This window comes from Endocarpon pusillum (assembly GCF_000464535.1).
Source record: "Endocarpon pusillum Z07020 unplaced genomic scaffold scaffold4303, whole genome shotgun sequence".
NCBI lineage: Eukaryota > Fungi > Ascomycota > Eurotiomycetes > Verrucariales > Verrucariaceae > Endocarpon > Endocarpon pusillum.
The window spans coordinates 46118-72683 of NW_006916414.1; the positions used below are offsets into that span (position 1 = coordinate 46118).

At 49.8% G+C, this 26566-nt stretch overlaps 9 protein-coding genes across 9 annotated transcripts; 3 read left to right on the forward strand and 6 right to left on the reverse strand.

Moving 5' to 3' along the window:
* Positions 1-1109: 1109 nt before the first annotated feature.
* On the reverse strand, positions 1110-3962 carry EPUS_05076 (uncharacterized protein; the record flags this gene model as incomplete). Its single annotated transcript, XM_007805399.1, has 2 exons — positions 1110-1835; positions 1890-3962. The coding sequence occupies 2 exons, from the start codon at positions 3960-3962 to the stop codon at positions 1110-1112; spliced, it is 2799 nt and encodes a 932-aa protein (XP_007803590.1).
* A 1154-nt stretch (positions 3963-5116) lies between these two features.
* Positions 5117-6368, reverse strand: EPUS_05077 (uncharacterized protein; the record flags this gene model as incomplete). Its single annotated transcript, XM_007805400.1, has 7 exons — positions 5117-5296; positions 5347-5538; positions 5597-5667; positions 5773-5906; positions 6006-6028; positions 6083-6201; positions 6296-6368. The coding sequence occupies 7 exons, from the start codon at positions 6366-6368 to the stop codon at positions 5117-5119; spliced, it is 792 nt and encodes a 263-aa protein (XP_007803591.1).
* Positions 6369-8428: 2060 nt separating this feature from the next.
* On the reverse strand, positions 8429-9821 carry EPUS_05078 (Flap endonuclease 1; the record flags this gene model as incomplete). The annotated part of the gene is made up of 5 exons (XM_007805401.1): positions 8429-8950; positions 9032-9560; positions 9607-9611; positions 9662-9747; positions 9809-9821. 5 exons carry the CDS (start codon positions 9819-9821, stop codon positions 8429-8431), a joined length of 1155 nt encoding a protein of 384 aa, XP_007803592.1.
* Positions 9822-10626: 805 nt separating this feature from the next.
* EPUS_05079 (Glutaryl-CoA dehydrogenase) lies at positions 10627-11766 on the forward strand (the record flags this gene model as incomplete). Its single annotated transcript, XM_007805402.1, has 3 exons — positions 10627-11498; positions 11554-11663; positions 11720-11766. The coding sequence occupies 3 exons, from the start codon at positions 10627-10629 to the stop codon at positions 11764-11766; spliced, it is 1029 nt and encodes a 342-aa protein (XP_007803593.1).
* Positions 11767-12648: 882 nt separating this feature from the next.
* Positions 12649-13495, forward strand: EPUS_05080 (Ubiquitin-conjugating enzyme E2; the record flags this gene model as incomplete). Its single annotated transcript, XM_007805403.1, has 4 exons — positions 12649-12692; positions 12829-12874; positions 13124-13307; positions 13356-13495. The coding sequence occupies 4 exons, from the start codon at positions 12649-12651 to the stop codon at positions 13493-13495; spliced, it is 414 nt and encodes a 137-aa protein (XP_007803594.1).
* A 1315-nt stretch (positions 13496-14810) lies between these two features.
* On the forward strand, positions 14811-16755 carry EPUS_05081 (uncharacterized protein; the record flags this gene model as incomplete). The annotated part of the gene is made up of 4 exons (XM_007805404.1): positions 14811-15180; positions 15226-15288; positions 15348-16399; positions 16480-16755. The coding sequence occupies 4 exons, from the start codon at positions 14811-14813 to the stop codon at positions 16753-16755; spliced, it is 1761 nt and encodes a 586-aa protein (XP_007803595.1).
* A 1072-nt stretch (positions 16756-17827) lies between these two features.
* On the reverse strand, positions 17828-19669 carry EPUS_05082 (uncharacterized protein; the record flags this gene model as incomplete). The annotated part of the gene is made up of 1 exon (XM_007805405.1): positions 17828-19669. The coding sequence occupies one exon, from the start codon at positions 19667-19669 to the stop codon at positions 17828-17830; it is 1842 nt and encodes a 613-aa protein (XP_007803596.1).
* A 2572-nt stretch (positions 19670-22241) lies between these two features.
* On the reverse strand, positions 22242-23601 carry EPUS_05083 (uncharacterized protein; the record flags this gene model as incomplete). The annotated part of the gene is made up of 2 exons (XM_007805406.1): positions 22242-22447; positions 22509-23601. 2 exons carry the CDS (start codon positions 23599-23601, stop codon positions 22242-22244), a joined length of 1299 nt encoding a protein of 432 aa, XP_007803597.1.
* A 1140-nt stretch (positions 23602-24741) lies between these two features.
* On the reverse strand, positions 24742-26239 carry EPUS_05084 (uncharacterized protein; the record flags this gene model as incomplete). The annotated part of the gene is made up of 2 exons (XM_007805407.1): positions 24742-25151; positions 25210-26239. The coding sequence occupies 2 exons, from the start codon at positions 26237-26239 to the stop codon at positions 24742-24744; spliced, it is 1440 nt and encodes a 479-aa protein (XP_007803598.1).
* Between the last annotated feature and the right edge of the window lie 327 nt (positions 26240-26566).

Below are 26566 nucleotides of genomic sequence, written 5' to 3' on the forward strand. Positions count from 1 at the left end.
CGTAGTTAAGAACAGTACTTACCCCATCCTACTGTCCCTCAATTCCTCCCTCGATTTACCTATCAGGAATAAAAGATCGAAGAGCCATGACATTCCACACTTCCAACCAAATCCATTGCACTCGTCCGTCACAGCAACCAGACTCCCATTGATGCCTGCTTTCCAGATGATGTGACTTGGCTAAGTTAGGTAGATGAAATCGTGATGATGAATGGCCCTGCTACCGCGGGCTTTTCATGTCAAGTGGCACTGCAGCGCAGCGCGAAGTAACCAGAAAGCATCGGCGTGATACTCAAGAGATGGTACTAGTTAGTACCACAGGAAAATCTACCAGTACCAGAGTTAGCGACCCACTACTAGTACCAGTCCGAATGATAGAGGCACATTTAATCCAAAGTGGTGGAATCTTTATGCTAGAGAGCTTCCAATCTGTCTAACTTAGTACTAACTGCCAGTTCGTAAAAGTGAAAATTCAATGTCCAGGTTGTGGAGGAACGACGACAAATAAAGACTTGGCGGACGCACTTCAGTGAGAATCCAAAGCCCAGAACACACCACCCTACAGTACTTTTAGTAAATAACTACTAGTTAACTCGACCACACAAATGACGGTCCGGAGGTCCCCATCATCAATTTATCTCAATGAAAAGTGCAAAAACCGACAAGTCAAAGGATCATCGTCCATGGTCAGAGCCGACCAATAAAGACATTAACCTCAGGAGTTACTACCTGCTCTCTCTCACCCTGACCTCAAGGGCAGCTGGACCTGCGATCGAGGATGAAAACCCACAAGCAGAGCCCCAGCCACTATCTCTATACGTGTATATATCCGTCCATCATGAAACGCTTGCTCCCTGATGCAGAACCGAAATGGATAAAAAAAAGCATACAATACAATGCAAAACAAAGCGAGCAGCGGCGGAGATGAGCCTCGCTCCGTGGTGCACCGGCGCTGCTGGGCTTCCGCACAGCCCCTCCACGCCCTGAGGTGTTGGCCAACCCCAGCTGAAAAACCCGCTGACCAGTCACCCCAGCTCCATTGAGACCAAATCCCAAATGCGAATATGTGTGTTCACCACAGTCTCAACAACGGCGCTCCTCTGGCCCCCTCAAACGCCATGCCGCATGTCAAGTCCTTCCGGCATCTCGAGTCCACCACTACCCAAGCTCTTCTCCGGATCCGTCATGGCGGGGCTCGTCATGAGAGGCGGTAACACAGGCGCGCCCGCAAACCCGTCAGCATCAGCCTTTTCGGTGAATGGCTCCTCGTTACTGATCACCCTCCTGATACCGCCTTGGGACGCTTCATCCTCTGGTCTGCCTCTTTCCTTCTCATCGACAACGTTCCCTGCTACGCTATTTCTGCTTCTTCCTCCCGTTGACCCGGCCTCCCCAGCCTCCTCGACGACAGGTAATGTAGAGCCAGCCCCTCCGTGTGTTCGATCCGTGCTGGAGCTTCTCATCGTACCCAGGGTACGGTCTGGCATGGCTTGCTCGTGGGCGCCTTTTCTTTCACTCTTCTCCGCCTGCTTCTGTGCCTTGTCCATGGTTTTGTCGACAGGACTTCGTGGTTGTCGGTCGGAGTGGCTGCTCATTCTGACCGCGTCAATGGATCTGGTTGCACCGTCGACTGTCGACACAGTATGATCAAAGGACTGCCCTGCATGCTCAGATCCCGAAGCTTTCTTGCGCTCGGCTTCCTCTTCGGTCATGGTTATGCCGGTGATAAAGTTGATGAAACGCTCTCCATATTCGTGCGGTGGGACAGGGGAAATCTGGTTCTTTGGGTTTGATAACCCCTTCCAGAAATGCTCGAGATGTTTGACAAATCCGTACTGCAGAGATAGTCAGCCTTTACCGTGCCTGAGAATGTAAGATGTAGAACTCACGTGGGTAAGACAGTCAATGATTCCGAGGTAATAGATGACTTCGCCTGGCTGCCCATTGTCGTGTGTTGCTTGGAACCCACCATCATCGGAGTAGAATATCCTATCTTTCCGCTCATCCGCCATCTCATCCGGCATCTTCGCCTGCACCATACCCATGGGCACAGGCTTTTCTTTCTTCAAGGTCAAGCGCAGTTGTTTTGCCTTCAGAGCATTCTCCATTCTAGAAGGCGTCCGGGTAAGCATGTTGGTCATATCACCCTCTTTCCTCTCACCACCAGGCTGAAACACCTTGAGCATGTTCTCACGCACATTCTCCTCATTCCCCTTTTCCAGATCGTGGATGCCCACCAGCATTGAGTAGTCCATGATATGTAGTCGCTGAAGCAACGAGACGTCCCGCTTCATCTGCTCAAGGAAAGCCTCCCTCTTGCCAGGCCCTAACTCGAGGTGGAGATTTCTTCTCAACCAGTTCAGGTCCTTCAGAGTCGCCCGAGGGTTCTTCGCCAGATCCTCCTCTGGGAAATCACGCCCGATCGTGCTTCCTTTCAGATCAAACATCTGGTGGATGTCACGATGTGGTGGAAACAGATTGTTCATGACAACGAAGTGTATCTTACATCCGTACGGAATCTTTACCCGATGTAATCCATAGAATTGGCTGATCAATGTATCTGGGTTGTCAATCACATGTTTGTAGTACTCTCGTAGGATCTTCCGGAGCAGCTTATGTTCGGCATGGTGTATTGTTTTGATGATATACTTGTAGTCCCGGGAGAAATAGAAGAACGATCCGGATTTGCCAGGAGATCCGAGCTCAGAGAGAATGTATTTGGAAGTCAGTGACATAAGGTAATCAGCTGGATCAAGCCCGAAAATTGAGCGAAGGTGTCTGAAAACCCAAGGAGCGTAGTCCTTGAATTTGAAATCGTACTTGGCCGAAGGAGTCAACTCATTGCCAGTAATGTCGAAGGAGAACTTATGCCGCGCATCAAAATCCGCTTCTGTCAGTTCTCGGTCCATCTTAGCATTGGTACGTGAGACAGTGAAGCGGATTCCTGTTAGCATGTTGTAGGCCGTTACCCAGTTCACGTGGCCTTGATCAACCTTCGTGCCGACTATAACACGATCATCGTCTTCCTCCTCTTTTCGCTTCCGTCTACTTGCTCTTTTCTGGCGTATCGCTTCCGTCCATCGCATTGCATCTTCGTCTGGAGGATATTCATCTGGATGGGAATCGGATGGTAGAGGTTTTGTGGTGCGTCTCGCTAGCCCCAGAGATGCGCGTCGATTTCGAGGTTGATCCGTAGCGACTGGTGATGTTCGTCCTGCGGCCGAGATCGCATCTTCTGGTTGGGCAGCATTGAAAGAGAAATCGCGGGAGGGTCGAGTGTTCGTGGTCGAGGATTTGGGTATCGTAAGTGTATGTCTATGTGCTAATCGTGGGAGAGCGGCCGATGATGCGTCCTGGCTAATGGAAGTAAATATTCCCGGCGGAGAAGAGAAACGGTTGGGTGGAAGCTGATTTGTGATGGAGTCGGGAGCATCCTGGTGCGCGAGAACAGTCGAATGTGCAGCCGATGTCTCGTCTTGCGGGCGACTGTCAATTGGAGGGAAGTATTCACCATGCCCTTCCTGTCTCTGCTTCGATGGTGTTTTGGTAATATCTCCATGAACCCCATTAACATGGCCTCTTGGTAGGTATTCCTGCACAGGAGTTCTCTGATGCCGCTCCTCCTGCAATGACAATCTTCCCACTTCAGCGAGGCGTCCTCTGGCGCTTCCTATCGAGCGTGTGCTGCCAGCTTTTGAATGCGACCTTTCTCTCCCACCATTTGCGCTCCCGGGTGGTGTTCCAATGGGCAATGAGTGGAAACTGCCGTTCTTCAGACCATTCAGAGCTTTGAACGGGTCAGGCTTGTGTTCTGGAAGTCCGCGATCTGGCCCGGTGCCGTTCGTGACCGCGAAGACACCTTTCAGGGTCTTTTCGTGAGATTTCCGTGGTAGGCGGTCAGCGGAAGAGTCGGCCCCGGCAGGAATGGCAGGAACGGCACCATCGCTGGATATAGCGGGCATTATGTCTCATGAGTCCAGTGTGGTGGAATGAGTCGGCCGTTGCCTTTCAGAGTTGCCAGACCAGCTTTTTCATCTACAGCTGATAATGTTACGTCGCATCGGAAGGTTCATTTCAAGTCGTACGGCTCTTCGATCTCAGGTGTGACTCTGGCAAGCATAATTTACATTGAGGAATGTTTTCTCCCTGCCGCTGCAGATTAATGATAGCCGGCAGTGCTCTTCATTATTCCAGCAAGCAACTTCATTCAAGATGCACGGCACTGCAGCAAAGCGAGTGAAAAGCTTTGCCAAGACTATGCTAGCCAATTGAGATTCAAGCTGGGTTCGAATGCTACTAGTAGTACGTAGTAAACTTGACTGATCAGAACTATGGTTATGAATGACACTTCCCACTTGCCAGGGGTTCTACGTACACTAATTTATCTTAGTTGGCAAGTCTGTAGCACCCCAAGGTCCCTCGTATGATTGTGGTCACCAAGATAATCTTGTACGTAGTATTTTGAAATCGAGTTTCTCTCCCGAATATGCGGTGCCGGGTGAGAGCCCTGGTCTCATCCAACAATGAAAAATGACGTCGTCTCCGCATCCCCTTTTCATGTGTCCAACCCTCGCTAAATTAGGCAACTGACAATAAGGACGATCCTATCTGGAAGTGGGAAGGTTTCACACACTGTCGTGGTTTCTCAATTTCAAAGCTACTGTCGCAACCCAACCTGCGGGCCTGACACGGTGGTGATCCTGCCGGCTATCAAGCTTTGCAAGGCTTCGGTCTAAGGTGCCTGGGCCCCGATCCCACTAGCCATGGCAGGTTTTCGTCCGGCTACCTTCAGAAGCAACAAGTCATACATCCATTGGAGGACTAAGTGAATGCTCAATGTCGAGGTGTTTGACTTCTGAGGTAAAGTACACCTTAGATTTACCAGATATGACCATGAAACTACCCAAACGCCATCAAACAGTCCGATCATCACACGGCGGTTCCGTAGAGGCCACACAGTACATACAATCACACGAGAACGATCCGCGCATCCCGGGTTGGACGTCTCAAAGGGTCGTTGGTGCCCTAGACACGGTTTTGCTCTCCCATACTCCGCCCACCCGAAAGGCGCCCTAGAGCAAATACAAGAAGGATGACATCAGGTCATCTGAACAGCCTATGCAGCTGCCTCGGTCTTCTTCGGTGTCGCCGACTTCTTGGGTGTGGCTTTCTTTGTGGGAGTCTTCTTCGATGCGGCGGCCTTCTTTGCCGCGGTTGGTGCGGTCTGTTTGGTCTTGGTGACGCGTCCCGATTTGGTCTTGGTGAGTGATGTTGGGACATCCACAACAGCAGGTGCCTATGATCACATCAGCCCAGTGCCCTCACAAATGGCGACGAGTAACGTACGGTAGTTGGTTGCTTAGCAGTCTTCTTCGCCCTTGGCTTGGCCGTATTAGCCTTTGGTTTGGCAGCTGGGGTCTTCTTGGTAGCGGGTGCCTTTTTCGTGGTGGCGGGCTTGGGGGCCGCCTTCTTTGGTGCAGCCTTCTTGGTGGTGGCTGTAGGTGAAGCAGCCTTAGGCTTGGCTTCCTTTGGTTCCTTCTATGTCGTTGTCAGCGCCGATGGGAAGCGTGTAAACGATGGTATTCTCAGGCCTCACCTTCGGGGCAGCTGCTTTGGCAGCAGTCGGCTTGGCTTCCTTCTTCGCCAGCTTCACGGGTCCAGACGGGCCTAAGAGGAACGCGTCAGTCAGGAATGAAGATTTAGGCGACTCTTTGATGGCCCAGAAGGGGGGAGCACGCCACTTCCTAGGCAAACCATTACGTGGGGACGTACCTTTGGGTTGGGTGAAGTCACCCTTATCAACGCCGGTCTTCAGAGCCTTGTTGAACATGACATCGAATTGGGCATCAGTCGCGGTTGTCAGGCCCTTGTTGTTGGCTTTGACATATTTTTTGATCGCTTGACGGCTGTTGTGGTGGACCGTATCAGCTAGGTGCCCCGGATACAAATGCGACCGGGAGAGCCCAGAGAACTTCAAAGCATGGAATGATGGTGAAATCTCTTACCTGCTGCCAGTCCTGTCTTTGAGCTTTCACAGAAGACACGTCAGTAACATGTCCCACTATTTGTCTTGGATCTACACCGCATTGAACGATGGCATGTTGATGGTAATGGGGGCAGTCGTCCTTAAGAGTGGCCCAATCGAAGCGCCTTGGCGCAAGGAGAATTGACTCACATTGAGTATCGCTTCCTTGATCATATCTATCGCGTGAGATTAGCAGTGAGACGCGATCCAGAAAATGCTTCGTCCAAAGCATTCCGACAGCGTTGTGCACGAGGAAGCGTTGCGACGTACCTTTGTATGAGGCATGAGCGGGGGTGGCAGCAGCCTTTTTAGGCGCAGGAGCGGCAGCTTTCTTTGCAGGCATTTTCGACTGGGTTGATCACGAATCTGAGTAGGAAGATACTAGAATAGCAGTCGATGAGGATCGGGCAATGGCGGACTCGAATATAGGTGGCGACGTAGGAGGATAGATGGATGGGACGCGCGCAGAGACAAGTGGGGAGTGTCTGTTTATACTAGAGCTAACGTCCGAGTTGATCTTGGGCTGCTTCCGCTTGCTAATGTCAGGCTACTGCGGCCTGCCCTCTATTCTCATTGGCTTGAACTATTTTGATCACATGAATCGTTTTTCCTCACCACCATCCGCTTGTCCCGCCCAGCATCCCACCCACCAACATACCCCATTCTGCAAGGGCATTGTTGTCTGAACGGAGAGATGCAAATCAATCATCTCTGTCTTCGGCTGTACTGGCATTGGGACTTAAAATATCTTTTATTGTAAGAAGTGATATCGAGGATGGATATTGGTCTTCCCGGGGCTGGGTTTCTCGCTGAAGCCTTTTCACAATGCGTTCTGGCGGATGCAGAGTAACTCAACCCCAGCGTATTCCATATCACGATGCAAAGCAAATCGCTTCAGCTAGAATTACCAGGCATCTTGCTAGATCTGACAGAGCGATTTAGGTTTCATCAAGTGCTCCGTCAGTCATGCCATGCTCCAAGTGGTGTATTCCTGTAGCTGGTAATCTCTGCCATGTCTTTTGTTGCAAACATGTTGCAAAGCTCTCCAGTGGCTGAGTTCATTTTTCGCTTCCAAGGGTGTCCATCTATTCTCTGGCGGCCATGTCTTCAGTGAAGATCAATTTCTAGCTCGGAGCGAATTTCCAGGTTGGGATTTTGCTTGGCGACCTGAGGTGCTCAAAGGGTTTTGCTTCTGATCCGAACCACTCCCTCCTCTTTAGCAGATCGAATCTGCGTCGGATGTGATCATCGTATATGTATGCTCTTCTTCGATTTATAATTGAAAGCGTAAAGTGCGTGGTGGATAAGAGATCATGAGGAATGCCATCTGGATCTGGATAGTTGATCATGGGAGCCGTGGTTCTTGGCCTCTGCTTGTTCTTGGCAGTCTTCGGGCGCTGCCAAGACTGCCGAACTTGAGTTCTCGATCATGTTGCGGGCCGAGGCTGATGCTATGGAATCGTGGCCGGCCGCAAGAGGAAGCAGAACCGCCTCTACTACTGCAATATCCTCTAGGGATCTAAATCATCGCTCCAGACCTGCCCACTCGGCTTTCAGACTGCTGCTCATCATCCACTAGACATGGCAAAATCTAAGATAAATTGGTCTTGCACGGACCGGGGATGCTACTTTCAAGGAGAAAGTGGGTTGCAAACCAACGCCTGTTGCCCAAATTAGCCTTCAATACGGAGGTCTCTCTCGTAAATTAGAAACATCCTTGGGGTTTCTCGAGGCATTGTGCTGTAAGCCACGTTTCACCCTTTTTTGAGATGGGACTTCTCGGCCTCCGAATTCTACTAGTAGACTGGAAATTACTCATCTCGGCCACAACTTAAGTGACACCAACCTCCAGAGACTAGGCCGGCTCTGTGGTACACCAGGTTCCCTCTTTGGGAAGCCATGCCGGATGCTGCTTTACAGTGCCTACGCATAGGTTGTTGGCCCGCGAAGATAAACAACAATCCTACGCGCGATATTTAAGAATCCACATCGTCTACTGAGCCGCTCATTCAGCTGTCGTGTATTCTTGCTTCTCTGGATAACCAGATCGGCCTTTTACTTGCTCTATGCACGGGGCACACTGTCATGCCATGAACTCTGATGCAGCAGATTGCCTTTGCAGCAGATTGCCTTAGCGAGTCTGTTCTCCGTGCTACCCTTGACATCTTGCCATTCAATCCTGCCTAAGGTAGACTTGCATAGTCCCTTGCATGCACTTAATGCTCGTCAGCAGAGGGTCGAACCTTTGCGGAATATGCATCCACGAGTAAAATCCGTTGTACGGTTGTGGTGGTCTTGGCTTGACCTCCGAACGCCCTGCTAAATAGCAACATTCCCTGAGTAAGCCTCCATGGGCACCCCTCGGCCATTGAAACGCCCCTTCCAAACTCCACGTTCTCCATACTATGCATTCATCTTCGGCTTCGCTTTTGCCTCCTTTTTCGCCTTCTCGTTCTCCTTCTTCTTTTTCTTCTGATCCGCTAGTTTCTCCTCGTGCTTTCTCTTTAGCGACGCCTTCTGCTCGTCCGTCTTCGCCATCGGCTTGAAGAAGCCTTCCAGACGTGCTTGCTGGGCTGTTTTGACGTTCTTCTGCAGCTTCTGTGCACCGTTTCGGACTCGGTCTTCGCTGAAGCCTTTTTCTCCAACAAGAAATTTTACAAGGCCTTCAACATCTGGTCCATCCCATGTGAAGTTGCAGGCTTCGTGGTCTGCAGGCCGTACGTCTGGGTTGAAGAACAGCTCACGTGCTTCTTTGTAAGGCCAGTCTGCCGGTATAGTGTATTTCTTTTTGGGATCTTTCTCGATAGACGAGACCACTTCCTCGAGGGATCCATGTTCTCGGATCAGCTTGAGCGCGGTATTTGGTCCTACTTTAGGGATTGGGTCTACGTAATCGCAGCCAAGCAGGATGCACAGGTCAATAAACTACACAATTTTAGTCATGGGGAAGGTTGAAGAGCCCAAGAGTCTTGCCTGCTTCCGATCCATGCCTAAACCTTCGAGTACTCGATCGAGGTGGATTTCTTGAATAGGTTCTTTCCGCTGCTCTGCGTACGTAAGGTGTCTCAGCAATATCGGCGAGTTGAAACACAGTGTGTCCATGTCTTCAGAGGCAGCAGCATACACTTTCCCAGCCCGTGCCAAAACTGCGCATTGGGCCTCTGCCTCAGTTGGAGCATCGATAAAAGGTATGCCCATGAGCTTCAGTAGCTTCTTACACTCGTCATTGTGATCTTTTGTGACTCTGACTGTTCTTCTCGAGAATTTCTCAACTTCCTCAGCTGTGCCAGTTTCCTTTGCTTCATCGTGAGCTTCAGATGCTTCGTGCTTCCGCGCAAATCGTTTCGCAAGTTCTCCCGACTTCAATTTCGGTGGTGCTCCATCGAAGACGTAGAGGGGCTTGATGCCATTATCGACCATTCGAAGGGTACGGTAAAACATGCCAAGCAAGTGCGAGGTCGTCTCGCCTGTCTCAGACATCAGTTGCTGGCCATCGGAACGGACTGCAATTAGGAATGAGTAAATGCTCATAGATCTATAGAAAGTAAGCGCAAGGAGGTAGGTATGAAGTTTCGCCCTACGCGTCCTGAAGACAAGTCAGAGTAATTCAGAAGTGAGAGGTAGGCTGACACCCACGATTGCGACCTTCCGGCCAAATTGGTTCTTGATCTCGCCTGCCTTGATAGCATCTGGAGCTTCTTCTTGAATGACTTTAGCCAGTTCTTGATAAACGTCAGTTATTCCGCTAACTGCAACAGTGTTCAACGGCTATTCGAGACCTACGTTTGATACCCATTCTTGCAACGAGTTGTGGTCAGAGCTGATATTCAGTCCAGTACGGAGTATGGACGGGATCCGGAATTGTGGCACAGCAGGCACTTTGCGCTGTGACGCGCATCTGGGGTCAGGAGCGTGTCCCAAAAAGCTTGGCATTAAAAGCTCATGCACATCTTTAGGTAAGTCTCTATGGAGCCATCGGGAGCCGCACTGATGTTGTAAGTGTAGCCGGGGTCAAGCATCGTTCTTGTGTCTGAGACATCGTTAGGCCGATGATTGGGGGTTGTAATGAGCACTTCGGATAGTGATCCGGACTTGTCGGAATGTGATCTGTGGCTAATCCGGATTGTCCGAGTCCCTCCAACTGTCTCAATGAGAATGTGGGGTGAACGTGCCTCGGTCTCTTCCATCTTTCTCAGTGAATGGTATATGTTTCCAGGTGTCACAGTTCCAATACTATAATCATACATCCTGCTTCAAAACTGCTGTGTTCTTAATTTTGGATGTTTTGATAAATAAGATGAACAGAACAATTGTATGGCGTACCTGTAGGCATCTTGCCTCCAGAAGAAAGTGCCTAGATGCGGGACGAAGATATGCTCACGCGCCTGCAGCCTTCAATTGGGAGGATCCCCTCAATGCAGCGAGCCTTTTCACTGAGGACGAGCTTGCAATACAAGAAACAGCACATTCTTACTGCCAGGAGCGAATGCTGCCGCGGGTACTGGGTAAAGCACTTACAAGTTCGACGAAATACCTGGCTAATACCATGGCATAAAGATGCGTATCGTGATGAACATTACGACAAAGATATTCTAAAAGAGATGGGAGAGCTTGGGCTTTTAGGCGCCACTATAAAAGGTCATGGATGTGCAGGCGTCAGCAGTGTTGCATCAGGGCTTATTACAAGAGAAGTCGAGAGGGTAGACTCTGGTTACAGATCAGGCATGTCCGTGCAGAGCTCTCTTGTCATGGGAGGAATCGATGAGTTTGGGACGCAGGAGCAGAAGGACAAATACTTGGAGCCCCTGAGGCAGGGTAAAATGATTGGCTGCTTTGGACTCACCGAGCCAAATCATGGCTCAGATCCTGGATCTATGGAGACGACGGCAAAACCACATACATCGAAGGAAGGGTACCTGTCGATATCAGGAGCTAAGACATGGATCACAAATTCACCCATCGCTGATCTGTTTTTGGTATGGGCGAAGCTGCAGGAGACAGGTAAGATACGTGGTTTTCTGATAGAGAAGGATCAATGTCCGCCTGGAGCACTAGAGGCTCCACCCTTGAAGAACAAAAATGGCCTTCGCGCCTCCATTACAGGCATGATCCAGCTTGACGAATGCCCTGTGCCGAAGGAGAACATGTTTCCCAACGTGGAGGGGCTAAGGGGCCCTTTCAGCTGTCTCAACTCTGCTCGGTTCGGTATCGCCTTTGGAACGATGGGGGCCCTCGAGGACTGTATCAGTAGAGCCAGAGCATACGCCCTAGAGAGGAGACAGTTCAAAAACAATCCCATTGCCAAGTATCAGCTGGTGCAGAAAAAGCTTTCTGACGCCGTGACTGATGCAGCTTATGGGATCCTGGCAGCCACCCAGGTCGGCAGGCTCAAAGACCAAGGCCAGGCAGCTCCAGAAATGATATCGATGATCAAGAGACAGAACTGTGACAGAGCTCTGGTCAATGCCCGAACGTAAGGCGTCTGCGATCCCTGCTTGGAACCCAGCCCCTTGTTGACCATGCTCTAGCTTGCAAGAGGTATTCGGAGGTAATGCTGTAAGCGATGAGTATCATATTGGAAGGCATGTCGCAAACCTGTTTGTCACTCAAACTTATGAAGGCCAGAGTGATATACATAGTAAGCTGAGCAGCCCTTCGCCTGAATTTGACTTAGATGCTAATCCATGACCCTAGGTCTAATACTTGGCCGAGCCATCACCGGTATCCAGGCGTTCGCCTGAAAGTTGTCCCATTCTTTGAGCCTCCTTGCCTGTTATGGGACTGCTTGATAGAGACACTTCGAACTGACCCTGTTCACATCTTATCTTTTGTCTTTCTTCCGGATATGCCCATACCAAGCCAACAGCCATTTATCTCAATTGTACGGGATACCATTCACCTCATGAGACGATCCACCGTATTTCATGATCGCCTCCAGTGCGAGTCAGAGATAGCAGGGTGATGTGCATCTGTAATGCAAGCACACAAGTAAATGTAAGCACGCAAGTAAATGCAAGCACGCAAGTAAACGCAAGCAAAGACCAGGGGAGGTTCGCTTAAGCCGCCTAAAGCGCCTGTACATTTTAGGTTAGTGGTCACGCAAAGCTGTCTTACACGTTGACAAGGACTAGAAGCTTCTGGTAGTGCTGAATCAGGCAGTGGTCAGTAGTAGATCAGTGTTGCATAATGAACATGTAAAATTTTGTACGTAGTAGTAGTAATGCATAGATGGTGGCGAGACACCAAACACAAGTAGCAAATGCGCTTGCCTCCCACTGTCCTTACGTAGTAGCGTAGTAGCCGCTCTGACTACCACCAGTTAGCGCCCTTTCGATTCACTTGCAACGAACTGATTCACCGTTACCTGGTCTTCCTCACGCAGCCGCAGTCGTCCTCTCACTCTCCAACCACGACCAACATAAAACCTTTACACATCTGCATACACCCTACTCTCAGACCACCTCACGAATAGAGACTATCTTGCTGTATGTCTCATGTATCCTGACAGACTGCTTCTGAAGTATTGTCGCTGACGTCTGCACCTCGATCACAGCCATTTCAGCCCTGCCCGCCAGTGAAAGCACCTTCGACCCATCACTCCTGGTTCAACTTCTCTCATCAAGATGGCTCTCAAGCGAATCAACAAAGAACTTACCGATCTCGGCCGGTGAGCAAATTCACGACTCTGTACTCCCTCTATTGGTGGAATTTGTCATCTGGCAACGAAGAGAGGGGCAAATTCATGCATTCGATAAGGCTGGAGGATTCTTTGACTGAAGTGGCTGACGCGGTCTCGACGACAGTGACCCACCCTCTTCCTGCTCTGCTGGTCCACAAGGAGAAGATCTGGTAAGCCTAGGTGCGATGCTGGGAACGAGCTTGCTCCTCGTTTCCACAGACGCCGTCCATTGTTGGGGATATTTGATTAATAGATTGTGAAACAGTTCCACTGGCAAGCAACCATTATGGGTCCAGTAAGGCATCCCTATTCCCTCAATGATACTTGAAGTTTCTGTCTCTGATGGGGCTTTTCGCGATGCTCCTCTTCTCCATACAGCGGCAACGGTCGAAAGCAACGCTGACATGGCGATCGCACAGGGTGACAGCCCATTCCAAGGCGGTCTCTTCTTCCTGGCTATCCACTTCCCAACCGACTATCCTTTCAAACCCCCCAAAGTCAACTTCACCACCCGAATCTACCATCCCAACATCAACTCTAACGGCAGCATCTGTCTGGACATACTACGAGACCAGTGGAGTCCAGCTTTGACCATATCAAAAGGTAATCTATCTATCCAAGAGACCACGTCGATGAGACTGACAAGTCTAGTCTTGCTATCGATCTGCTCTATGCTTACCGACCCCAACCCGGATGACCCGCTGGTGCCGGAGATAGCGCACGTGTACAAAACCAACAGAAGCAAATACGAGGAGACTGCCAGAGAATGGACAAGGAAATATGCAACTTAAATGGTGCCAAAGGGTAGATACTTGATGGTTATCAATGGATGAGCGGAAGGACGATCTCCGACTTTAGACGTCAAAGAATGGAAGGACTTACACCGTGGAGGGATCTCTTTCGAGCATTCATGTGTCTCTCGTATGGGGTCATGGCTATTTCCCAGATGTGGTTAATGTGTCAACCCGTACCGCTTCCTTAGTCACTTTATGCTGCATATCTTCTCATGGCAGTGCGTTTGGGCGAATAGTACTCAGCTTTCTGTTCTGCGGCTGGCTCATTGAAGCCCAAATATGCTTCGGCCTCCACGTGGCCCCCTCAACCCTCCTGCTTTGTTAATATCATGTGTCACATCATATCGTCAAAGCACCCTTCGATGTAGTTGATTATGTGAGTTTGGGCCATCTTTCGTTGCCATGCTGTTTCGTAAGGCCCAACGCCAAAAGCGACCACCTCTGTATTGATCGTCTGTACGGCAGCAACCGGGGGAATATAGGATGCCTCCAGCCATTGGTATCGTACCCCTCTTTGTCAGTACAATTGCGAGCTTCAAGAAGTTCTACAGCCTTGGTGATGTCTTGGCACTTGAATCCCGCCGAGGCTTACATCGGACATCGGACATTGGACAGAGGATAGAGGCGACAGTCGTTTCGCGTCAAAAACAACACAGCATCTCCAACTTCTGAAGCACTCGTCTGACACACGAGGCGCCCGGGTGGGCACAATGCCTCCTACACCAACCAATCCATTTCGCCGCATGCTGTCTGAATCTGGAACACGGTCTGTGCAATAATAGGTTGACTATGAGCGCAATCTTGCGCGCCCGTGTGCGTGTGGAGCAGCAACAAAAGTGCCATCGCTCTGAAACCGGGACATCATGATGCATGGCAAATCTTACTCCACCATCATCGCCTTTCTTGGTGCAGAACAATGTCCAGAAGTATCGAATCGACCAGAGTCTATCTAGTTGATACCTTTATTCCGCAAGGAGAGACAATTACTTTGTTAGCCATCTAATTCTTGTCGCAGGCCGGCTTGTCCAGCTCCCCTATTCTCCTTTTGTACCGCGTCTCTTGGTTTCTCTTTGTGCTCTGCCTTCGATCCTGTCTTTTACTTGACTTGCGCTCTTGTTCCAGGCAGCAGCCGGTAAGCGGGCGTAGCTGCCTCAAGTTGCTGGCTGATGCAGTGCAAGAATCTACCTGTCGACCAATACTTTATCTCTTTCCGAACATTCGTGGCCGGATCGAGTCTTCGCATAAACTCCCGCTATTACCCTACATTGTTAGGCTTTGGAGGGACTTAAGACAGAAATACCTAAGCAACAAGATGGCCCAGGATCTCGAGAGATACTCAACCTTTTCCGACGGAAGGGCGTCCGTCTCGATGGCAACGGAATCGGAGAGGGTGAGATGGCCTCCTCTGACAAGATTGTTGATGTCTGGCGAGATGAGTGGAGAGCCGCCTCGGGAGTTTACACTGAAGGAGAGATTTGACGTCTGGATGGTAAATGAAGGCTATAGACGACTTTTCGTTGTCGTCTTTGTTCTTGTGCATCTCATGATTTTTGCTTTCGCATTTTTGAACTTCGACCTCAAGGACAACTTGACAACTGCGAGAACCACCTTTGGTACGACCTTTGTTATTGCGCGCTCTGCCGCCTTAGTGCTGCACTTCGATATTGCACTTCTCATACTTCGTACGTACCTGCATACTTCTTCTTGACTCACGTTGACGATCCTAGCTGTATGCCGCACACTCATCTCGCTGGCGAGACAAACGCCTCTCAATGGCATTATACAATTTGGTACGAGTCCTCCTTCATGTCATGCCTGCCACGCCTGCCACGTCCTGACAAGCATATAGATAAGAACATCACCTTTCACAAACTTGTAGCATATTCTATTGTCTTCTTCACCTGGGTCCATACAATAGCCCACTGGAACAACTTTGCCCAGCTCGCCGCAAAGAACAAACTCGGGTTCAAAGGCTTTCTTGCCGCCAATTTTCTCACTGGTCCTGGCTGGTCCGGGTACATTATGCTAATAGCATTGATGATAATATTTGCCACTTCGATTGAGAGGCCTCGTCGGGCAAACTTCGAACGCTTTTGGTATCTGCACCACCTCTTCATAGTGTTCTTCGTTTTCTGGTCCGTGCACGGTGCATTCTGCATGATCAAGACTGATAGCGCCCCCTTTTGTGCTGGAACCGGCGTTTTTTACCAATGGTGGATGTATAGTGGATTCATCTATCTTGCGGAGCGCATCCTCCGTGAAGTGCGCGGCAGACACAAGACCTTCGTCAGCAAAGTCGTCCAACATCCCAGTAATGTATGCGAGATCCAGATCAAGAAAGAAAAGACCAAAACTAGGGCAGGCCAATATATCTTCCTCTGCTGCCCGGAGGTATCGATCTGGCAATATCACCCCTTCACCCTAACCTCCGCCCCAGAGGAAGACTACATCTCCGTCCACGTCCGCTGTGTCGGCGACTTCACCAAAGCCCTCGCCAAAGCACTAGGCTGCAACTTCGAGCGCTCTTCCGGCCACGACAAGAAACAGGGAATCGGCTCCGAAGTCGTTGGTGTCCACGACGGCGCCAAAGAAAACGACATCGATCCCACGATCCGCAAAGTCTTGCCGCGAGTCTACATCGACGGTCCTTTCGGCTCAGCCTCCGAAGACGTCTTCAAATACGAAGTCGCAGTCCTAGTCGGTGCAGGCATCGGGGTTACGCCGTTCGCCAGTATTCTGAAGAGCATCTGGTATCGGCTCAACTACCCGCAGAAGAAGACGCGATTGCGGAAAGTCTACTTCTTTTGGGTCTGTCGCGATTTCGGGTCGTTTGAGTGGTTTCGCTCTCTTTTACTAGCCATCGAAGCACAAGATCTGCAGAATCATATCGAGATTCATACCGTAAGCCTGAACCGTCCCTGTTCACCCTCAACCCCCCCCCAAGCGCCCCTCCATCCCCTGCTAACCAGCGATGGAAATAGTACCTCACCGCGAAAATCAAACCCGACGACGCCACCAACATCATGATCAACGACGTCAACTCGGACCGCGACGCCATCACGGGACTCCGCGCACCCACAAACTTCGGCCGTCCAAACTGGGACATGGTCTTTCGCTCCATCCGCAAGATCCACTCGCCGGCCGAAGCGGGCGTGTTCTTCTGCGGTCCGAAAGTCTTGGGCAGTCAGCTGCATGTCAAATGTAATATGTACTCGGAGCCGGGGTTTAACTTTGTGTGGGGGAAGGAGAATTTTTAGGGTCAGATCGGATTCGATCAGTCAAGAAAGAAAGGATGGAGATCCCTCAGCTGGGGGGCCAATCTTTTCTGGGCCCTGATTGTGTGGCGGTCTTGATAGATGGATTTTTTAGGAGGCTCCTTTTTTCGGTCCAGGTTTGGACTTGAGGCATAAAAACAATGAAGAGTATGGGAATTTTTTTTGGCTTGACCAGCTGAATTGGATGGGCTCTCTGTATTGATGAGGTCTGAGTTTGGAACGGAGAGAGCAGTGTCTGTTATACCTATACCTGTATGTTGTGGAATCGGGGGCACTTCCAATTCTGCAGTCGTTACATGTATTTCTTTTCTACAAAGAAAGAGAATTGTGTTTGAAGCTGCTGCTCACTGTATATACCCTCAGACTGCTAACCATTTCTTCTTTGTCAATCACGAAATGGGAGACTCCCTCTCAGCCAGATGCCGGTAGATCGAACGTTGTGATCAGGGCCGCTCGTCTGGACCACGGCTTGCAGGTAGTCCCCCGGGGGAATGAATGGTCCGCTCTGCACTCGCTGAGGTGGAAATGGTGAAGACTGGCTGCAGCTCCATTGGTCCTCCCTCCCTTAACAAGTGACCAGCGGTAGGTAGGCGGGGAGAGCGCATTGATACCAGCGCGAACAGTGTGATCTTGTTGTCTTGTTTGCGAGCAATACTTTCTCATTGTACTGTCATGTCGTACGAGGGGCGCCGCGCGAGACCCGTTGTGCATGAAAGTCACTCACGGAGGAACATCCTCCGGTGAGTAGACCAGCAACCAACCGCGAGCGAGCCGTGTAAAGATTGTGGATGAGCCTGTGAATAGTCCACTACCACGCATGCGTACCTGGAACATGTTTGTGCACATGCCTTGCTACGGGGCACAGTTGACAGCGGTAGGCAATCCCCTATAGCCCGTGCCAGGCTGATGCCTCAATCTTCGTAAGTGCTGGCCTCTGGCAGGGTTTGGTCCTCGCTGTTCGTTATTGCTCCCTCCTTGATCGCTTCCATGCTTCTTCTTCCGTTGGTCCTTCTTTCGGACTGCATCCGATCTTTGATCTTTGAATGTCATTGCATCAGTGCTTTACCCTTGTTTCATACTTGGCATTCGCGTTCTGAATAAATATTCTTCTCCATTCTTCAGTCAACCGTATCGCATTCCGCAACGCAGTCAAGCCCTCATAATAACACTGTACAGAATAAGTCATGAGCCAAACGCCTGCTAATGCCTCGTGGAAGTCCGCTCGATTTTGGTAATCGTGAATCTGAGGGGATGATGGTGCAGTTGGCCAAATGGCATATATTTTCAGGGTCGTGTCATCCATCGTTGCACTAAGGGTGTATGCGCAGCCGTCAAAGATATACTCAGATTCACCATAACACTGAAGACCGAGGATGCCGCGGGCACCTACGACACCATGATAGCACGCTGTCATTCCGAGTTCTGCAGTATCCCTATGGTTGCTGGCCACTTCTAGGAAGAAATTCGGCGCGATCGGGCAATTCATGGATCTAGAGGGCAGAATATGGCGGCTGAGCTCTTTTGTTGCATGAATATTAAGTTGGCTGATACTGGCACCATAGCAGAAATCCGGCGTTGGAGTGGGGATTCTCCCATCTGTAAGAGGTTCAATGGATGTAAAAGTATGACTTGTTAGCGATGACACAGCTTTTATATCTCTTGGCGTCCTGTCGCCAACTAGGAATTGAATCGTCATGTTCAATCTGGCATCCACTCCGATTTCTCGACTTTCTAATTGCTTGAAGTGTTTGAAGTCTTGAAAGGAAGGAAGGCCGAGTTGTTCTTTAGTCAATTGCCGCTTGATGTACGTTATGTTGTTCGGCTTTATACAATCATCATCCAAAAGACTCTGATACTTCAGGTGTATCCCATTTTCATGGAGATGTCTTTCGAGTGCATCATCATGTAGCACCCACATTGATTTCCTGTGTGCGTGTGAGAGTGTAGATCCTAACGAAGAATCAGCGCTCAACAATGATTTCGTCTCTAATCGATTCTGATGTGGGAACCAGCCCGCAGTTTCTGGCTGAGCATCTCCGTCGACGGATTGCTTGCCTGCTCTTGGCAGCATTTCCTGACCCGGGCTAGCTGCCATGGATCCAACCGTGTCTGCTGGCGAAGTTCTAGTCAATCCATCTCCTCTCTGTATGTCTTGTCTCCATTCCATAATCCGTTGAGCATCCTCTGAGGCAATTTCGGTATTTTGAAGTCGGGAAGTCGCTGCATCGGACCATTCATCCCCTCTTCCCCTACATGCTTCATCCACAAGTCGAAGCATTCCAAGGTCGTCTGGTAGACTGTCCATGTCTTCTTTCACCAGCAGTCGAGTAAGTATGGGTGCTACGGGAACAAGATCTCGTAGGTTGTCGATGAAATCATGGAGATCCCGCGTCAAATTGCTAAAGCCTTCACGGTCCCGGATGGCCCACTTTACTTTGGCCAAGTGGTTTGCATTTCTCTGTTGTAAAGTAATTCGATTGCGAAAGTTGGCATACGCAGCCCTAAAGGCAGATAGTCTTGATCGACTGACCATGGTCGACTCTATGGGTATGTTGTTCGATTCCGCTCCTTGCTTGTCTTCAAGCATACCGTATCTTGAGCGTAATTTCTCCCCATCTGTCAGAAGCATGAAAATACATTGGAGCACTCTTTCGATCACAGGTCGCGTATGGTCTGTGTCAAGTAATGCATTTCGATTTTTCGGATCTGTGCTTAGCAAGCCGACTGCATCACCCCATTGTAAGAGGCGTGTCTTTTCGACATCGAGCTTGGTGACCAGAATCTCGAGGTCCCGTCCATGAGCACGACCAGCTTGGATGAGAGCAAAGCAATCGACACAACCTGAGAAGAGACCTGCAAGACTTACAGCACCGGCTGCGAGACCCGCAACTTCCATGGCTTAGAAGTATCTTCTAATATCCACTATGGTCATTGGATTGAGAGATATCCCAGTACGCGACGCCGAGAATATTCACAAGATAGACGTATAGCGTAATAGATGGGTTATTACAGCGTCTTCCCATCTACCTCCCTCCCCTGCCCTTTCGAGATTTTGGTAGCAGCAATTCTAGAGTTGTGAGGTGGGTAGATGTCTGTCAAGAACAAGTAAGAAAAATAATTGGGGGCAAGAAGCTCAAATGACGAATGAGGAGGAAGTGTCTTTTGCTCTTCCCGGGCTGGCATCTGTCTGCATGGTATGCGCCCATATTGTGGCGGTGAGAAGGACTGACCATCCTAGCCAATAGCAAAAAGTAAGAACGCGTCGATCAAGGATCTTGATTCACTTGACTGACAATTCTATCGGGCCGAGGGCGGTGATATTGATTATGAAACAATTCTTCGTACTACACTACTACTAGTATCCACCCCGCAGGCAATGCCTCAATTACTTAGCATATATCACAAAAATTAAGCTCAAATAAGGTTACTTGCCTGGAAAACTTCTCACAACAATCTCTCAATAAGCAGGCATCTAGGATATATAATCTAAGAATATCTGGACCAGCCTACTCTTGATGATGTCCTCTCTCGAAGAAGATGCGCAAAGACGTTGATATGCAAGACTTGTGGCAAGATCAAATCAATAAGATCGACAGCGCTAATTGAGGCATTCCAACCCCCTGCTTGCCCGCGGAGTGGATAATACTTAAATAGTCGTTATTATCTTTGGATATTGTCATCTAATTCGGAATAAGTATCTCTAGTAAGACTTGAGACAAACATAAGCAATCCACCTAAGCGGACTATACAACTGAACATTCAGTCGTAACGCCTCATTTATGAGTGCCCTGAAACTCAAAAGTGCTATCGCACCTGCAGGCAAATGGGCTGACAAGATATGGAGCGCAGTTTGTAATTCTGGGTTTGTAGCCATCGTCATATGGCTTTAATGCTGGATAAGTACGTTAGAACGCCGTAGACGTGAAATGCTTGGTCTTACTCATTTAATCAATTGCAGGACCGCGTCCCTTCTCCCCCCAAATTCTGTGTACGGCATATCTAGTAATTCCTCCACCATTTGGACCAAGGCACTACCGCCAGAACAACAACTTTCCCGAGCCCCCATTTGGGTGCATCAGACGAGGGGTCGGATGGGGAAGTCGAGGACGAACAATGCAGATGGAGGTCTCTCCCTAATCTGATCTTCTCGTGGCGATCTGCTTTCCTGAGCTAGATTTTTCCAATATCATTCCCTTTCCGCTTAACTGATCTTCGGTTTGATTCCACGAACCGAACGATCTAACAGCGAGTGGGTTAGGAAGAACTAGCACAAATAACAGTGTTTTTCATCCTTTCAAGATGCCGGTGTGACTTCCATAGATACACGGCCCTCAATCTGTCTGCCGCCGTACATGGATGCCTTCTCTCGACGTCAGGGCAGCTGCAGCGGGGTCTCAAAAGCCGCCAGCACTGACATCTGGCTACCGTAGAGTGCAAGGCTCAAATCAGTCATTCATCTCGCCCTACACTTCATGGTCTCGTTCCAAGCCTGGATTCCGAGGACGCTCGTATTGAGCAGGCTGAACAGCACTTGGATGGAGTCTGAGTACGAGGGTGAGCAGAGGACATCAAAACTGAGCTATGACGGTGCCGGGTGAGCAGAGACTGAGCGAAGGTTGAGCCAGCAAGGAAATGCTTAGAAACGGTCGGTCCAAAAGAGGACGTGAGGCTCGATCAAGTTTGGTGTGCTAATACCATGGAACCAGAATATTTGACGGTGTGCAAAGCTGGTAGTATGAGTAGCGAGGTTGTTTTCCTTGCTGCCGTTTCCACACTTCGTAGAACCCTGATTAACGATCGTCATCGTCTCGCCGACCCGATCATGGCGGAGCTAATATGTCATAAGTATAGGCGACAGAGAGGTCAACCTGAGGAGTCGAGTCACGGTTCCAGAGATTGAGGACTGATTCGGCATCGGAGGGATCCGTCAATTTGGAACGCTGTGCGGGTCAACACAACGATAAAGGGTCACGCGGGTGAACATAGTATGGGATGCTTGACTGGGATGCTTGTCTCATCTTGCACGAAGCGTATTGAGTACGAGAGACTACAAACACTCCTTTTGCAAGGCGCCCGGTTTCGAATTTTAAGATCCTAAAATCGGTCCCTTGTAGACGTCTGTGTACAGTCGCTGAGTAAAGTTTGAATGTAAACCTGATATTTACCTAGAACCCTCAACATTACATCGTATAGTGTATCTCTTTGACCCAGATACCCAGGTATCACTTAATCAAATCTCAGAATCAATCATAGCAAGTTATTTTGCGGATATGCCGCCGCCTCTAGTGCCGTTTCCGTTCAAACTGGTGCACCTTGTGACTACCTAGCAGGTCTTATGTGGCAAGGGCTGGTATAAGATGCCAGCTTCGGTTGAAGGTTCGTACTTGCTCGGAAACCAAATCGCATTGTAGAGATTCTAACCGCATAATTCTGCATAGATGTCAAGAGGACAAATGGTTTCGTAAAGATCAGACGACATATCGATTGAGACGAAGGATTGATTGATTGCTCTGGAACTTGAGTTCATTTTTCAGGTGTGCAAGTCTCATCCATTTCCGCTCCAAAGGATTCTGCTCTTCTTTCCAGCCAAGCACGTCCTCTTGAAATCCTATATGGCGTGGATGAAAGTGTGGAAATGGATGTTTGGGATGTATTTTCAGAAGAACAAGAAATCCTGTCTAATGACGGTGTTGAGACAGAAGCGCCAGAGTGCATCAAAGTATCTTCAGACTTACTTGCGCCTGGGATGGGAGTCTTGTAGTTGTCGTGGGGAAGAGACTCTTTGTCGAAGCTATTTCGCAAGGATAATTCTATGATTGGTCTTGGAGGTAGAGGAGATAAAGTTCGCGCTGGCACTGGCTTTTGAAAAGGGACTTGACCCTCAGGAGTTCTCAGAGGCTGGGTCCGACGTAGTATCGAAATCGAACGGTCCATCATGCCCGAAGTGAGTGCCCGGCTGAGAGCATTGATATCATTGAGTGCGCGTTCAGTTGTCTGTCGCCATTCCTCAACTGTCTCAATGATAAGTGTTAGGCCGTGATCCATATCATAACGATCAGTCATCTCAGCGGAGCGTGTGGTGCATTTTTGGCTCCCTGGCTGAACTGGTGGTGACACTGCAATGGGGCCCTTCAAGCCATCACTGCTTGTTTGGGTTTGGCAAGTTGCTGAACCTGACGATCTGGCGGAAGCGGCAGGGCTACTTTCGGACCATTGATCCTCGGTTGGACTCCGCTCTTCAGGTTGAACATTGTTCCATGATTGGGGTGATCCGCTTTGAGCTCCATGGGCGGGAGGTATCCGCTTATCACCTGCAAGAGAAGGCGTACTGTTGAATCGCCTCCGGTGGATAAATTCGCTGAGCTCGTTCCAGGACGAGTCGACAGTGTTCGTCCCAGCGCCCGTGGACCTCACCTGACCTTCAGACGTGACAGTTACACAGGCAGAGAGAACACTCATCGCTGTACTGAGCAACTGAGCTGCCACCGACAACCGGACGAGTTGGGCCGAAAGTTGAGGAGAGTCCTTGATAAGGTATTTTAGCTGTTGCAAGAATGAAGGACCCGGCATCCATTGACGCCCGGCAGGTGGACTTTCCGGCACCGGCTCCACGAAATGAGTGATGCCACTGACGGCATTGCTGGTGTTTTCAATTGCACTGTCTATCCAAGTCTTCTCCGACGGGGTCAGGTTTGCAGAGCGCTGTCGCCTTAATTTCCGAACCATATATATCTGCTCGTTGACGTCCTGTGTTGTTTCGAGCAGCACTTTTGATTCTTCACTGCTGGCACAAATTTCGTAACGCATATTTGGTGGCCTTTGGGCCATCAATGGCGAGAGAGACTTTGCAGAAAACCAATTCATCTTGTCACGTTGTACTCGATCGCCTTGACATGGATCAATGCGCTTTGTGTCGTGCATGGATAGGTGGTAGCTGAATGCCTTGAGGATGCACTAGCTCGTGCGTGGCTGAGTTGGACAATCACCAACCGAGGAGAGCTGCGTGGGTGGCATGATGCGGAAAGTTAGCCGAGACCATGCTGTACTTTGTAAATCGATTTGATTAGCATGGGGGCTGTATTTGGATTCAGAGTACGGATACCCCTAGTAAGTGAATTATGCGAGGGGTCCCGCGGAAGGAGGGCGAAGATCAGCAACGGTTAGGGATTGTGTTACTTGAGGGGCTGCTGTGCCGCACACGCCCAAACCAACCTACTACGGTACCTGGCTGAAGTATTCGTAGCACGGCCCTAGTATATTTGCACTAAAACAGACTTCAAACGAGACAGCTAAGCTTTGAACGGTTAAGCGGTATTACTGTGGCCAATTGATACCATAATCGTCTAACAAGCTTCTAGACACTGAGGTGGCGCTGTATCCGAACTAGCTGCTACTAGCGCCATGCTACGATCAATTATGCCTCCTACCGTAGTACTCCTACTACGCCTACTACGGTATCTGGCAGAAGTATCCTTAGCACGGCGCTAGTATTCCCCACCTTGAACACTCTTAATACACATATCCCTGCCGCCCTTGTACGATTTCCTGTCACTTAGTATTGAATTGATGTATGGTTTAACCTTTATTAGGCGATTTCTAGGCACTTTATCTCTACTACATATCATAGCAAGAAGAAGTCGATACGTAACGTTATAACTTTTTCAAGTTGCTTTTGGCACTATATTAGAAATAATTATGCCTCCCCCTGTGGTACGCACATAGTATTAACCTTCACAGTAATGCTGCACTACATAATAGAGTTGCAAACACAGTCTCCAGCGCCCACTTAACATGTTTCAAATTGATATCATTCTACGCTAGGCGAGAGATGTCAAAGGGACTGAGGCTGGATCGCCCCAGAAACCAGGAGCCACATAACTAGTTAATTACTAACTATTAGCAGCAGCTCAGTGCCGCCGTACGTAGTACCGAGCCAATGGCTACTACACAAAGTCCCCCTGCAGTCCACTAAAAGGCGCCAAACCTTGGCTCGATTACACACATGGGGGGTGCGATCTCCTGTGCACTCTGGTCGCTAGTTTTGTACAGCCCTGGCAACACGACAATCTTGGTCGAATCGTGGCTGACGGGAACTTCTCTACCTTGGGCATGCCGTTGCCATTGCCATTCGAAAGTAGAAGGCTGGGAGAACAACGTAGTCCCAAGTTCGCTGGCGCGTTTCATGATGCCAACCAAATTCTGAGAACGGGTTTTCTCCGTGTCCGTGTTGCGAGCCCATGGCCCGAAAGCTTGATATACCTGCTGCGCGGCATGGGCGATTGATTGATCACGTTCCTCATGGTATGCCTGGTCATGCTCCGGTTCTACGCTCAGATATGCGGTGAGAACCCGCCAGCTAGACAGAGCTTGGGTGAAGGCTGCCAGGAAATATCAGCATGATGTATGTAAGTAGCTTTTCGACGCCATTTATCCTACCTGGTTTGCTCTGCACTGTGGATGAACTCTTAGGAGTGTGGAAATCCTTTGGGAGGAACGAGTGAGCGGTGGCCTCAGCAGCCGCAATCCTCGAAATGACCAAATTGCCGATGCAATGTTTGATCAAGACGGTCGGCCGATTTGACTGTGGCAGCAGACTCAGGACTGGACCTGGAAGATGACGCGAATCGAGTTCCGTGATTTTTGACTGCACCTCAGGTCCAATATGCACATTAGCGGTGTCTTTGTAGAAATTCTCGACGTGCATCTCGATCTGGTCCAGAGTTCGCTCTGCCATGGCCCGGATCGTCCCGTCAGACTCGGACTGCGGCAGGTGGCATTCCCACGCCTTACTGCCCGCAACATAAACCGCTCTGCCATGGCCGTTGAGAGCAGATTTCTCCCTCACAGGTTCCGATAAGTCATTGCGATTACGCCATCTTCGACGCATGAACAAAAACAATGCCGCAGCGGCGAGGAGTGCACCTCCAATGAGGCAGCCCACAGCTGTACCCACAAGGTGACCCACACCATACCTTTCCTGCTCAGGCTGGGGCGTGTCTGTGCGGGAGGTTGAAGTTGGCCTCGTACTGTTCGAAGGGTTTGCGCGCGTAGAGTTCGTTGGTGTTAGGCTCTGCGGTCCTGTTGTGGACGTCACCCCTTCTCCGGTACTCGACTGTGCTGAGCTGGGCTGTGTTGAGCTGGGCTGTGTTGAACCCGATGTCAAATTCACGATAGGAATTTGCGTGCCAGACACCTCATACGGTGGTATCCAGAACGATCCCAGAGCAGTGGCAATCCTAATTGGAGTAGTTGTGGGAAGTTGGCCCTGCTCTACGGAAAAACTCGCTGTCAACACTGCTAAATTTGTTGTGAGCAGAGTTGACACTGAGGTCGTTGCTCCAAAAGCAATAGAATTCTGTATACCCTCAATAGAGAGAGACCCTGGTACAAAATCCCCAGTATTGAAAGCTTTGGGCGTAGGCAGGTTCACAGTCCCTGTGTATGTGAAAGTTGTGAAGCCTGCCATGGTTCGAAAAAACACTGCTTCAAAGGCTGATTGTCAAGAACATGGAAAAACTGCATCAGAGGATGAGTCGTCTCGTTTGAGAGGAAAGCTGTGTTGGGGTGAATGAGGCACTGAGACAACTGCATATTCAAGGTTCTCACACGTTGCAGATCTGACCCGAGCCTAATCACCGACAATGGCTTTGGAACAAGCTTGAGAATTAGTCCCTCTCTCCGGCGTACCAAGTGGTCTACACAAGGAAATTGATCAGGGTCATCGGAGCAACGCCCCCTTCCGTCCCCAGCCCCCAATACACTAAGCATGCAAGTTGGGGCAGAATCAGTCAAA